Raw genomic sequence first — 12562 nt, forward strand, 5'->3', positions numbered from 1 at the left:
TGCAGAATCAAGAAACAGAAAACCTGCAGAATCAAGTAGTAATTTCCAATCAAACGACACTTTACATAGTGAATTCTAGTTAAAAATTTAGACAGACTCTTTGACATGTTAAAAGCCAGACTCTTTGACATGTGATCAAGTCAAAATGAGAGCTCGTATCCATTCTTTTGGTATCCCCTTAATTTGCCTTCATTGGTCTGTTTTCATCTATAGTGTTCCCAGCCCACCAAAACCTTGATCTCATTATGTTTTGACTTTTCTCTAACTTTTTTTGAAAGAAATTCAATGTCGAGCATTTTTGGCTTCTTTCTTTGTGCTTCACCATTGGTAACCATAGCTCCAGAAAGAAAATTTGAGATGTATCTTAAAAAGCAGAGCTACTCCAGCATTTTGTGCCTATTTGAGATATTTAGGCTGGAAATTGCAGTGCTTAGGCCTTGAATGACTGAAGACCCTTCCCCTAAAAGCTGTGTCTTCAACCCAATATTATAACTCAATATTCCTGTAACCCCCTTTTTAAAAAAAAATGTGAATTCAACATTGCAGTGACTCAAAGTCAGGATTAGATTTTCATCCTTGTGTCATTTACCGTAGAAAGGATTCAAATTACCTCTAAATTTAGATCTGATACCATACCATATGGAAACTGTGCATCGAGATTTGGTTGGCAGACTTGAAACAGGTGTTCGCTTTTCCTAAAATGTAACTTGCAAATATTGCAAAAAAAGTAAAAAAGGTATACTTCTATAATGAGTAGAATCACTAGAATTCAACTACCATCGGTGCCCAATTATTCAAATGCTTTTAGGGATTTAAAATGTGCAGTATTGTTCAAAACTAGCTCAGTTTCATCTTTATCTGTTATTTAATAATGTAATTAAGCCTGAAAGACTATAAATATAAATAATTACCTGAAGGGTTGCGATGGCGATCTTGAATGAATTTTCATATCTTCTAACCTTTAAAATAACAAACCTTACTATAATTAACTTATTAAATACCAATTGTTCGTTTATATTTTAATCCATGTTTAGAATACTGAACATGCATAAAGCCTCATCCATGTAAAGATGACATTGCTTTCTTCCAGGTTTATTTTTTGCAGACAGGAAATGAAAACAGCAGATCATTAGTCTCTCCAAAATCCTTAACTACATTAATGTAATCAGCTTTCAAAATATACTGAAAAACTTCTATGATCCCTGCAATTCGTATTCATTCCCTTTGAAGAAACATTAACAAATAGGTTAATGATAAAGAATGACATCATTCTTTCCATTTCAATTGTACTTCATTATGCAAATTGCAACTTGATTATTTCTAAAAACTAAAGTGCAACCCTACATGAGGAAGATAAAAGACTAGACATTAGTGAACTAATGTTTGTTTTTTTTGTAAATTAACAGTTTCTTTTTGTGCAATTACTGCATTTTTTATTAAAAAAACAATGACCAGAGACTTGATAGATTGGATTCAAAATAGGCTTGGACATAGAAGACAGAGTGTCGTAGTGGGAAGATGTTATTCTGACTGGAGGCCAGTAACTATGTTCTGCAGAGATCAGTACTCTGACCTGTTTGTGGATGAAAACCTAGGTGGGCTGATTTGTAGATGATGCAAACATTGGCAAAGATGCAGATTGTGAGAAAGGCTGTCAAAGGATTCAGCAGAATGTAGATCAGATAGAAAAATGGGCAGAGAAATGGCAGATGGGGTTTTATCCAGTCAACTGTGAGATGTGGCACTTTGGAAGGTCAAATACACGAGGAAAGTATACAATTAATGGCAGGACCCTCAGGGGCATTGATGTAGAGATGGATCTTGCAGTGCAAGTCCATAGCTCCTAAAAAGTGGCAACACAATACAATACAATACAATATATCTTTATTGTCATTGTACAGGGGTACAACGAGATTGGGAATGCAGGGGTACAAGTAGATTGGTGGCAAAGGAAGTTTGCCTTCATCAGGCTAAGCACCGAGTATAAAAGTCATGAAATCATATTGCAGCCGTACAAAACTATAATAATTTGAGGACGTGATTTCAGTAAAGTAAATAAGGAAGACAGTTCATTCCCTCGCTAAGGATAATGAATTAAGCAGCATTATTCACTTTTATGACTATGTACATCAAACACTAAAAATAGCCAAATGCGTTGATTCTCAGCAACATGTAGACTAAACAATCTTGGGCAAGGAAATATGAGTTAGTATGTTAGGTCCTGTACAATAAGTGGATTATAGAATAAGCATAAGAATCTACTGGTACATATTCCCTTTTACCGTGTACTGCCAGTTTTTACAACTATTTCAATGTCATACCAATTCAAAATTTGTATAATGTGCTGAACATTATTTTTTTTAAATGTATAGCTTTTGATTTCTGTTTTTATTGCAATTCCGTTTTTATCTAATCTTTTTTTTTTTTTCTGTAATGAATGATAAATCTTTATCATTATTTCCTGGTTGACCCTCCAGCAACATTCTTCATTGTGTACGGCTGCTCAGTCAGTTTGGTAAACTAGCTCAATTGTTTGTATACATGATGTTTATTTATTTGCATCTCAATTTGTTTGGTAGTGATTTGTAAATTCCATAATTGCGAATTTCTGTCACCCTAACTGCTACAACGGAGGGGTAGACTATATTTGATGCTGAGCATTACCTTAAATTGCAGTATGGCAACTACCAAAGTTGAAAATTTCTTGCAGGTTGGTGTGTCCAGGAAATCACTAAATCTCTATGGGCAGTGACTAATTCATCCTTGATCATAAATAGTTTGCCAGTGTTATACAAGTAATTAAAATCAGGGGGAATGAAAAGTGCAGAAAAATAAAGCCAAAGACAAATCATATCCGTGAACTACTACACGAGACCAGTGGAAATGATACAACATTACAGCACAATTTCTTCTCTGCTACTACTATAACAACATTTTTATGGTATCTTTAAATATAATTGAATGACACAAGACACTTAATAAATGAGGAAGTGAGCAAACCGACAACAAAATACAGAGTCAAGAATAAATGACCAAAGGTTTGGAATTTGAAGGAGCATCTTAAAAAAGAAAGGTTGAAAGACAGAGAGTTTTAGGGAGAGAATTTTGAAGCTTTGGGTGAAGATAAGTGGCAACATTGCAGAGCAATTAAAGTTGAGAATTTGAAGCCAGAATTGGAGGAGCACAAACCTAGAAGATAAAGGGGGCGAGTGAACAAACTGCAAAGTTAAAATGATCAAAGCACAGGTGAACCTGGATGATTTTATGGAATTGAAAATGTATGATCTAACCGATGAAACACGCGAGGACACAAAGTGCTGGAGTAACTCAGCAGGTCAAGCAGCATTTCTGGAGAATATGGATAGGTGATGTTTCAGGTCCTTCCTCTGACTCAGGACGTACTTTCATTGTATGTAATTGAAATAAAGAACTGCAGATGATGGTTAATATACAAAAAGGACACAAAGTGCTGGGGTAACTCATCAGGTCAGGCTGCATCCAAGTCAGAAGAAGGATCTTGGCCCGAAACATCACCGATCCATGTTCTCCTGACCTGCTGAGTTACTCCAGTACTTTGTGTCCTTTTGTGTATTAACCAGCATCTGCAGTTCTTTGTTTCTACATGAAGAAGCACGTGATCACAAACTCTGCTATGTCATCACCAAGGATGAAAACAATCTTACTCAGCTTCAGACCATTTCCTGAGATTTGTTTGGTGGGGGGAGTGAGAGTAGGCAGGGACGACAAGAGCAGGTAGGGAAGGAAAATCGGGAAGATAAGCTAGTCTGGGGATTTGCTGGTTACATTTTAATAATTAAACCATAGAAGTCAGCAAGAACAGTTCCACCTAGTTCTGATAACATTGGAGGAGAAATTGAGCTGTCAACTATGGCAAAGAATTTTAAGGCAGAAAGACGAGCATGAACGTACAATAGGAAAGAGGTAGTTTAAAAAAATGGATGACTAAAGATAAGTTGCTCAGCACAGAGGCTCAGGTAAAAAGGAAGGAAACAATATCAAATGCAGGGGAAAATTGCTCAGAAATTTGGTGAGATAGATGGATAGTAAAAGAACTAGTATCTTAATTAGAGGCATGAAGAGTGGAACAAGGCAGGATGCTCAAAAGATGTTGGCACAAGAGTGGGAACATAAACCAATGACCAAATTTGAGGCGAGGACTACAGCAGCACCATTATAATGGGACAAAATATATATTTCTGTGTATTTGTATACTGCAGAATTCAAACTAATTTTAAGAAAGGAGGGAGAGAGAAAACGGGAAATTATAGACCAGTTAGCCTGACATCAGTGGTGGGGAAGATGCTGGAGTCAACTATAAAAGAAGAAGGGCGGCACGGTAGCGCAGCGGTAGAGTTGCTGCTTTACAGCGAATGCAGCGCCGAAGACTCAGGTTCGATCCTGACTACGGGTGCTGCACTGTAAGGAGTTTGTACGTTCTCCCCGTGACCTGCGTGGGTTTTCTCCGAGATCTTCGGTTTCCTCCCACACTCCAAAGATGTACAGGTATGTAGGTTAATTGACTGGGTAAATGGAAAAATTGTCCCTAGTGGGTGTAGGATAGTGTTAATGTGCGGGGATCGCTGGGCGGTGCGGACTTGGTGGGCCGAAAAGGCCTGTTTCTGCGCTGTATATATATGATATGACATTTGGATAGCTGTAACAGGATCGTTCTGAGTCAGCATGGATTTACGAAGGGGAAATCATGCTTGACTAATCTTCTGGAATTTTTTGAGGATGTAACTAGGAAAATGGACAAGGGAGAGCCAAAGGATGTCGTGTACCTGGACTTTCAGAAAGCCTTTGATAAGGTCCCACATAGGAGATTAGTGGGCAAGATTAGAGCACATGGTATTGGGGGTAGGGTGCTGACATGGATAGAAAATTGGTTGGCAGACAGGAAACAAAGAGTAGGGATTGACTGTTCCCGTTCAGAATGGCAGTACTAGTGGGGTACCGCAAGGCTCGGTGCTGGGACCACAGCTATTTACAATATACATTAATGACTTAGATGAAGGGATTAAAAGTAACATTAGCAAATTTGCAGATGACGCAAAGCTGGATGGCAGTGTGAACTATGATGAGGATGCTATGAGGATGCAAGGTGACTTGGACAGGTTGTGTGAGTGGGCAGATGCATGGCAGATGCAGTTTAATGTGGATAAATGTGAGGTTATCCACTTTGGTGGTAAGAACAGAAAGGCAGATTATTATCTTTATGACAAGAGGAGTTGAGTATACGAGCAAAGAGGTCCTTCTGCAGTTGTACAGGGCCCTGGTGAGTCCGCTCCTGGAGTACTGTGTGCAGTTTTGGTCTCCAAATTTGAGGAAGGACATACTTGCTATTGAGGGCGTGCAGCATAGGTTCACTAGATTAATTCCCGGAATGGCGGGGCTGTCGTATGTTGAAATACTGGAGCGACTTGGCTTATTTACACTGGAATTTAGAAGGATGAGAGGGGATCTTATTGAAATATATAAGATTATTAAGGGATTGGACACGTTAGAGGCAGGAAACATGTTCCCAATGTTGGGGGAGTCCAGAACAAGGGGCCACAGTTTAAGAATAAGGGGTAGGCCATTTAGAACAGAGACAAGGAAATACTTTTTCAGTCAGAGAGTTGTAAATCTGTGGAATTCTCTGCCTCAGAAGGCAGTGGAGGCCAATTCTCTGGATGCTTTCAAGAGAGAGCTAGATAGATCTTAATGATAGTCAAGGGATATGGGGAGAAGGCAGGAGCGGGGTACTGATTGTGAATGATCAGCCATGATCACATTGAATGGTGGTGCTGGCTCGAAGGGCCTACTCCTGCACCTATCGTCTATTGTTTATTATTAGCATATAAATTAGTAGTACAGCTCCTCTGCCATTTAATAAGAACACAATTAATAGGATTATAACCTCAGCACATTCCAATCAACATAATATCAAAATGATAGAGAAATTGAAAGTTTAAAAAAATATTAGTTGTAAGATGATAAACTGTAAAGTTTTAATCGGCCAGGTCTATTTATCCTTGGAAAAAATGCTAGGGTTTATTGTTAAAATTAAGCTATTGGATAAGATTAAAAAAACAACAATTACAAACAGCAGATATACTGAGGTCTATACATTATGAGAAAAAAGTAAGACATTTGATAAAGTTCCCCATGGTAGGCTGACTCAGAAAATTAAGATGCACGTGATAAGTGATGACTTGGTCGTATGGATTCAGAACTGGTCGGTTGATAAGTTTGCAGATAACACCAAGATTGCTGGGGTCGCGGACTGTGAGGAAGGCTGTCAAAGTTTTTGGCAAGATATTCATCAGCTACAGAAATGGGCAAAAAAATGGCAGATGGAGTTTAATCCAAGCAAGTGTGAGGTGTTGCACTTTGGGAGGTGAAATGTAAAGGGAAAATATACAATTAATGGCATGACCCTTAACAGCATTGATGTACAGAGAAATCTTGTGGTCCATGTCCAAACACCCTGAAAATAACAATGCAAATAGATAGAGATAAAGAGGGCATATGGTATTCTTGTGTAAGAAGGAACTGCAGATGCTGCTTTAAACCAAAGATAGACACAAAAAGCTGGAGTAACTCAGTGGGACAGGCAGCATCTCTGGAGAGAAGGAATGGGTGACGTTTTGGGTCGAGATCCTTCTTCATATGGTATAATTGCCTTCATAGATCAGGGCATTGAGAATAAGAGCCAGATAGCCATGATACAGCTTTATAGGTTAGGCTGCATTTGGAGCATTGTGTGCAGTTTTGGTCGCCCCATTACAAGATGTATGTGGTGCCTTTGGAAAAGGTGCAGAGGAGGGTTACCAGAAATTTGACTAGATTGGTGGTATTATCTACGGTGCGAGATTGGACAGACTTGGATTGCTTTTTCTGGACTATCGAAGATTGCAGGAGACCTGATAGTAGTATATAGAATTAAATAGACATTCAGAACCTTTTACCCAGGATGGAAAAAAATCATATACTAGAGGGCATAGCTTTATAGTGCAAGGGGCAAAATTTAAAGGAGATATACTGGGCAGGTTTTTTTTATAACTACACTCTGGGTGGTAAGTGCCTGAAATACACTGCCAGGATAGGTGGTTGAAGTAGATACGTTAGTGGCATTTAAGAGACTTTTGGATAGGCATATGGGTATGCAGGGAATGGAACGATATGGGTTATGTGCAGGTTGATGTGATGGCCTTAGCATCATGTTCAGCACAGACATTGTGGGCCAAAGGGCCTGCTCTTTGCCGTACTGTTCTATGTTCTATATGAGAAGGAGGAACAAAGGAACAGAAGGATAAGCTGACAGGGTAAAATTAAATAAGGCAAAAACTATATGTAGTTATATTAGCTAGACTAGTCTAGCTAATGGCCTGTTTAGGTGCTGTACACTAAATGCAATATTGAAATTGTCACAGATAAATTCAGCTATTTGAACTGGTATATCATTGTCTTTATTAGAGAAACTGCTCTATATTTTATTAACGTATTTTGTATGCAAAAAAACAGATCACTTTAAAATTTAAACACCAAAACTTACAGTTTGATAACTCTAGAAAAACTTCCACAAGCATGAAGATGTAGGTGAAGTAGCAATTTCAACTGTCAACACGAGATATGGATTAAATAAATTCAAACTCGTGTCTAAAAATTTCCATAACATTTATTTCCTGTTAAGAATTTTATTGGCACTTGCTGCTTCATCCACATTGCATTACCTTAATGTTCCAGTTGTTGCTGATCGTGGTTGTCTCCTACTTTTTAAGGCACGAAGTTTATCTCCCTGAGTCATATAATTTGCCGTTGGTGGGCATCCATTTTCAGCATAATTGTTCTTTCAAAAAAATAGAATTAGATGTTGCTTTAAATTTTTACGAGCAAATTAACAAACTTTTCAACTGCAGCTGTGTTTTTGAGATTTTGGTAGTAATGATGGCCAGGAGGGGGAGTAAAATGTACACTGGACCAACAATTTCAACAGTGCTATCATTGTTTTTTTTAAATAACAATTGCAAATCCCTTGCAATATTGCCCAGAAAGTCAGGATTCAGGAATGAGGTTTTGCTTCAGTTATACAAAGGGCTGAACTGTGGAGTACAAAGAATAGTTAGATGGCAGGAGCCTGGTATCCCATTTAGAGCCTCTTTTGTCAGTCAGATCATGGGCCTTTTGTATCAAAATTTTCCTTACCCAGATTTCCTTCAGATGTAATTATCTGAGAAAAGAGGCACAGTGACGCAATGGTAGAGTTGCTACGTTGCAGTGCCAGAGACCCGGGTTTGATCCTGACTAGGGGAATTGGCATTATGGAGCTGGTGCTCTTTGTGACTGCGTGGGCTTTCTCCGGGTGCTCCGGTTTCCTCTCACACTCGAAAGAGGTACAGGTTTGTACGTTACGTGGTTTTGGTAAGTTGTAAAATCGTCCCAAGTGAGTGTAGGATAATGTATGGTGTGATCGTGGATTGGTGCAGACTCGGTGGTCCGAAGGGCCTGTTTCTGTGCTGTATCTCTAAAAGGAAAGTGTAAAGTCCGTCAATATCAGTCTGGAAAATTACCCATCATCGCAACCTTTTGGAGGAGGAATGTAACCCTTTCCCATCGTTCTTTGTATGAACATCATGAATTTTGTCCAAAAATTAATTCTCTCGGCTTAACTGTTATGTGTTAGGTTTGGTCAGACGAGCATCTATGCCTACAGTACAGAAAGCTTTTAATTACTGTTAATCTAGAACATAGAATACAGCAGAGGAACAGATCCTTCAGCTCAATGTCCGTACTGGACATGTCAAGTTAAATTAATCTTCTCAGCCCACATGTGATCCATATTCTTCTATAACCATGTGCACATTTTTTAAAAAATCAGTTTTTACAATTGGCCTTCAACATTTAGATAACATTTTAAATAACTAAGTGAATTTGCATATTCACTGAATTGTATTCCTTGTGTAGCTCAACTTGTCCAGCTTGTACAAAACTGCTTCTCTGTCTAACCTCAAAATACTGCAAGTTAAGGATGAAGTAACTTGTTTTTTTCTATTCTTTAAATTTAAACTACCATTTAGCTATTATTCATAACTATCTTTAATCGGCGTTTACCTTACACTGAATGTTATATCCTTTATTTGCACACTGTGGTTGGCTTCATTGTAATCATGTCTAGTTTTTTTTTTGACTGGATAGCATGCAAACACCCACACTTAAAAGAGCTTTATTAATTAAGGAGAATGTCACAGCAGTGGTCAGAGATGACAGTACTGATGGTTCGTCTGGAGAGGCTATATGGGTGGAGCTGAGAAGTAAAAAAAGGATGATCACCTTGTTAGGAGTGTACTACACACCCCCAAATAATCAACGGGAATTAGAAGAGCAAATATGCCAGAAGACTGCAGGCAGCTGTAGGACTAATAAGCTTGGTGTCGTTGGGGATTTAAACTTTTCCAATATTGACTGGGAATGTCATTGTGCAAAATGTTTATTTGGGGAAGAATTTGTCAAATGTGTTCAGGAAAGTTTTGTCAGGCAATATGTAGAGGGCCCTAACGAGAGGGGGCAACACTTGATCTAGTTTTAGGAAATTGGGAGGGGCATGTGGATGAAATGTTTCTGGATGAGCCTTCTAGGACCAGTGACCATTGTTCTATTAGGTTTAAGATAGTTATGGATAGAGACAGGGCAGGGTCAGGAGATAAAATTCTATAGTCTGAAGAAAGCTCGACCCAAAACATCACCCATCCCTTCTCTCCAGAGATGCTGCCTGTCTCACTGAGTTACTGAGTTTTTGTGTCTTCAGATAAAATTCTAATTTGCGACAAGGCCAACTTTGAAGGTATTAGACAGGAACTCGCTCAAGTTGATTGGAGTAGGTTGTTTGAAGCCACAGGAACGTCATGAAAATGGAATGTTTTTAAAGGTGCGCTGACAAGAGCTCAGGACATGCACACCTTTGTTAAAGTGAAGGGCAAGACAGGCAAACGTAAGGAAGCTTGGATGAAGAGGGAAATTTAGGCTTCGGTCAAGAACAAGGAGCATGGGCAGTTATAGGTAGCTGGAATGAAGAATATCCCTAGAGGAGTTTTATACATTTTGGTTTCACCATGTAGAAATTACAGCTGTGTTAATACATAGTTCCCCCATTTCAGGGCACCATAATGTTTGGGACACATGGCTTCACAGGTGTTTGTAATTGCTCAGGTGTGTTTAAATGCCTCCTTAATGCAGGTATAAGAGAGCTCTCAGCACTTAGTCTTTCCTCCAGTCTTTCCATCACCGTTGGAAACTTTTATTGCTGTTTATCAACATGAGGACCAAAGTTGTCCCAATGAAAGTCAAAGAAGCCATTATGAGACTGAGAAACAAGAATAAAACTGTTTGAGACATGAGCCAAATCTTACGTTTACCAAAATCAACTGGTTGGAACATAATTAAGAAGAAAGAGAGCATTTGTGAGCTTACTAAAAGTAAAGGGACTGGCAGGCCAAGGAAGACCTCCACAGCTGATGACAGAAGAATTCTCTCTATAATAAAGAAAAATCCCCAAACACCTGTCCGACAGATCAGAAACATTCTTCAGGAGTCAGGTGTGGATTTGTCATTGATTACTGTCCGCAGAAGACTTCACGAACAGAAATACAAAGGCTACACTGCAAGATGGAAACCATTGGCTAGCTGCAAAAATAGAATGGCCCAGTTACATTTGCCAAGAAGTACTTAAAAGAGCAACCACAGTTCTGGAAAAAGGTCTTGTGGACAGATGAGACAAAGATTAACTTATATCAGAGTGATGGCAAGAGCAAAGTATGGAGGAGAGAAGGAACTGCCCAAGATCCAAAGCATACCACCTCATCTGTGAAACACAGTGGTGGGGGTGTTATGACTTGGGCATGTATGGCTGATGAAGGTACTGGCTCACTTATCTTCACTGCTGATACAACTGCTGATGGTAGTAGCATAATGAATTCTGAAGTGTATAGACTCATCCTATCTGTTCAAGTTCAAACAAATGCCTCAAAACTCATTGGCAGGCAGTTAATTCTACTACAAGACAATGATCTCAAACATACTGCTAAAGCAACAAAGGAGTTTTTCAAAGCTAAAAAATGGTCAATTCTTGAGTGGCCAGGTCAATCACCCGATCTGAACCCAATTGAGCATGCCTTTTATATGCTGAAGAGAAAACTGAAGGGTACCAGCCCCCAAAACAAGCATAAGTTAAAGATGGCTGCAATACAGGCTTGGCAGAGCATCACCAGAGAAGACACCCAGCAATTGGTGATGTCCATGAATCTCAGACTTCAAGTAGTCATTGCATGCAAAGGATATGCAACAAAATACTTAACATGACTACATTTATTTACAAGACATTGCTGTGTCCCAAACATTATGGTGCCCTGAAATGGGGGAACTATGTATAAACACTGCTGTAATTTCTACATGGTGAAACCAAAATGTATAAAAATGGCCTTCATTAAAATCTGACAATGTACACTTTAACCACATGTGATTTTTTCTATTACAAATCTCAAATTGTGGAGGCAAATAAATAAATGATGGGTCTTTGTCCCAAACATTATGGAGGGCACTGTAGCTGGAATCAAGAATATCCCTAGAGGAGTTTAAGGAACTGAGGAGCACGATAAAAAAAGAAATCAGGAGGGCAAAATGGGGACAGGAGATTGCTCTGGCAGGTTATATTAAGGAGAATCCCTGGATATTTTATAGGACATTAAGGGAAAAACGGTAGAGAATGGGACCCTCAGGAATCAAATCAAATCTGTGTGGATCCACCGAGTTAATGTGTATTTTTCCTTTGTCTTTACCATGGGGAAAGGTATGAGCATCGAGGAACTTGGGGCAGTCAATGGAAGTGTCTTGAGGGCAGTCGGTATTACAGTCGAGGAGGTGTTGAAGGTCCTAACATGCATGAAGGTAGACAAATCTCCAGGGCCTGATCAGATTTATCTGAGTACACTTCCCTGCCTCTTTATTCAAGTCAACCCATTGATGGTGCAAAGCCGAAGCCCCATTCATGAAAGTCCATGTGTTACATTCTACCAATCTTCTTTGATGCTATCTGGACTAGAGCAGAAGAAAACTTTATGTTGTCATCAAATTTGGCAATATAAAAGCAATGTAAAAAATGGCAGCAAGGCCGCATTAATAATTTTTGCCTGCAATCACAACTGAAATATCATATCAATGGAATAAAAGCAGCACAGTTGAATACAAAAAGGTTTCAGTGCAAGTTATCAAGACCATGAAAAGGACTGTGAATCCCCAGTTTTCTAACTGAAACAAAGGGTACAAAAGCAGAGATAACGGGGAACAAGAAGGACTTGATTGGATTTAAAGGTTGCGAGTAACGGTACATAAATATATTTGATGCAGAATAAATACCAGCTATTTGTCAGTCTGTCCCAGAAAATTTCTCTTCATGTTACAGGAGATGAGGGGTTAGTTTTCAAAAGACAGGCAAGCTAGTTTCTTTGATTATAGAACATTGAACAGCACAGCACAGCACAGGAAAAGGCCCTTCGGCCCACAATGC

At 39.0% G+C, this 12562-nt stretch overlaps 1 protein-coding gene across 3 annotated transcripts in view; it reads right to left on the reverse strand.

Annotated features, from left to right (window-relative positions):
• Window positions 1-12562, reverse strand: part of cdc14ab (cell division cycle 14Ab) — an 83243-nt gene that overhangs the window by 19463 nt on the left and 51218 nt on the right. For all 3 annotated transcript variants that reach the window (XM_078407700.1, XM_078407701.1, XM_078407699.1), the window contains exons 12-13: window positions 7737-7852; window positions 912-959 (exon numbers count right to left, since the gene is read on the reverse strand). In XM_078407700.1, the coding sequence (XP_078263826.1) occupies window positions 912-959; window positions 7737-7852 (164 nt within the window). The remainder of the gene's footprint in view (window positions 1-911; window positions 960-7736; window positions 7853-12562) is intronic.

Source organism: Rhinoraja longicauda, chromosome 11 (genome assembly GCF_053455715.1).
Source record: "Rhinoraja longicauda isolate Sanriku21f chromosome 11, sRhiLon1.1, whole genome shotgun sequence".
In the NCBI taxonomy this organism is placed as follows: Eukaryota; Metazoa; Chordata; class Chondrichthyes; order Rajiformes; family Arhynchobatidae; genus Rhinoraja; species Rhinoraja longicauda.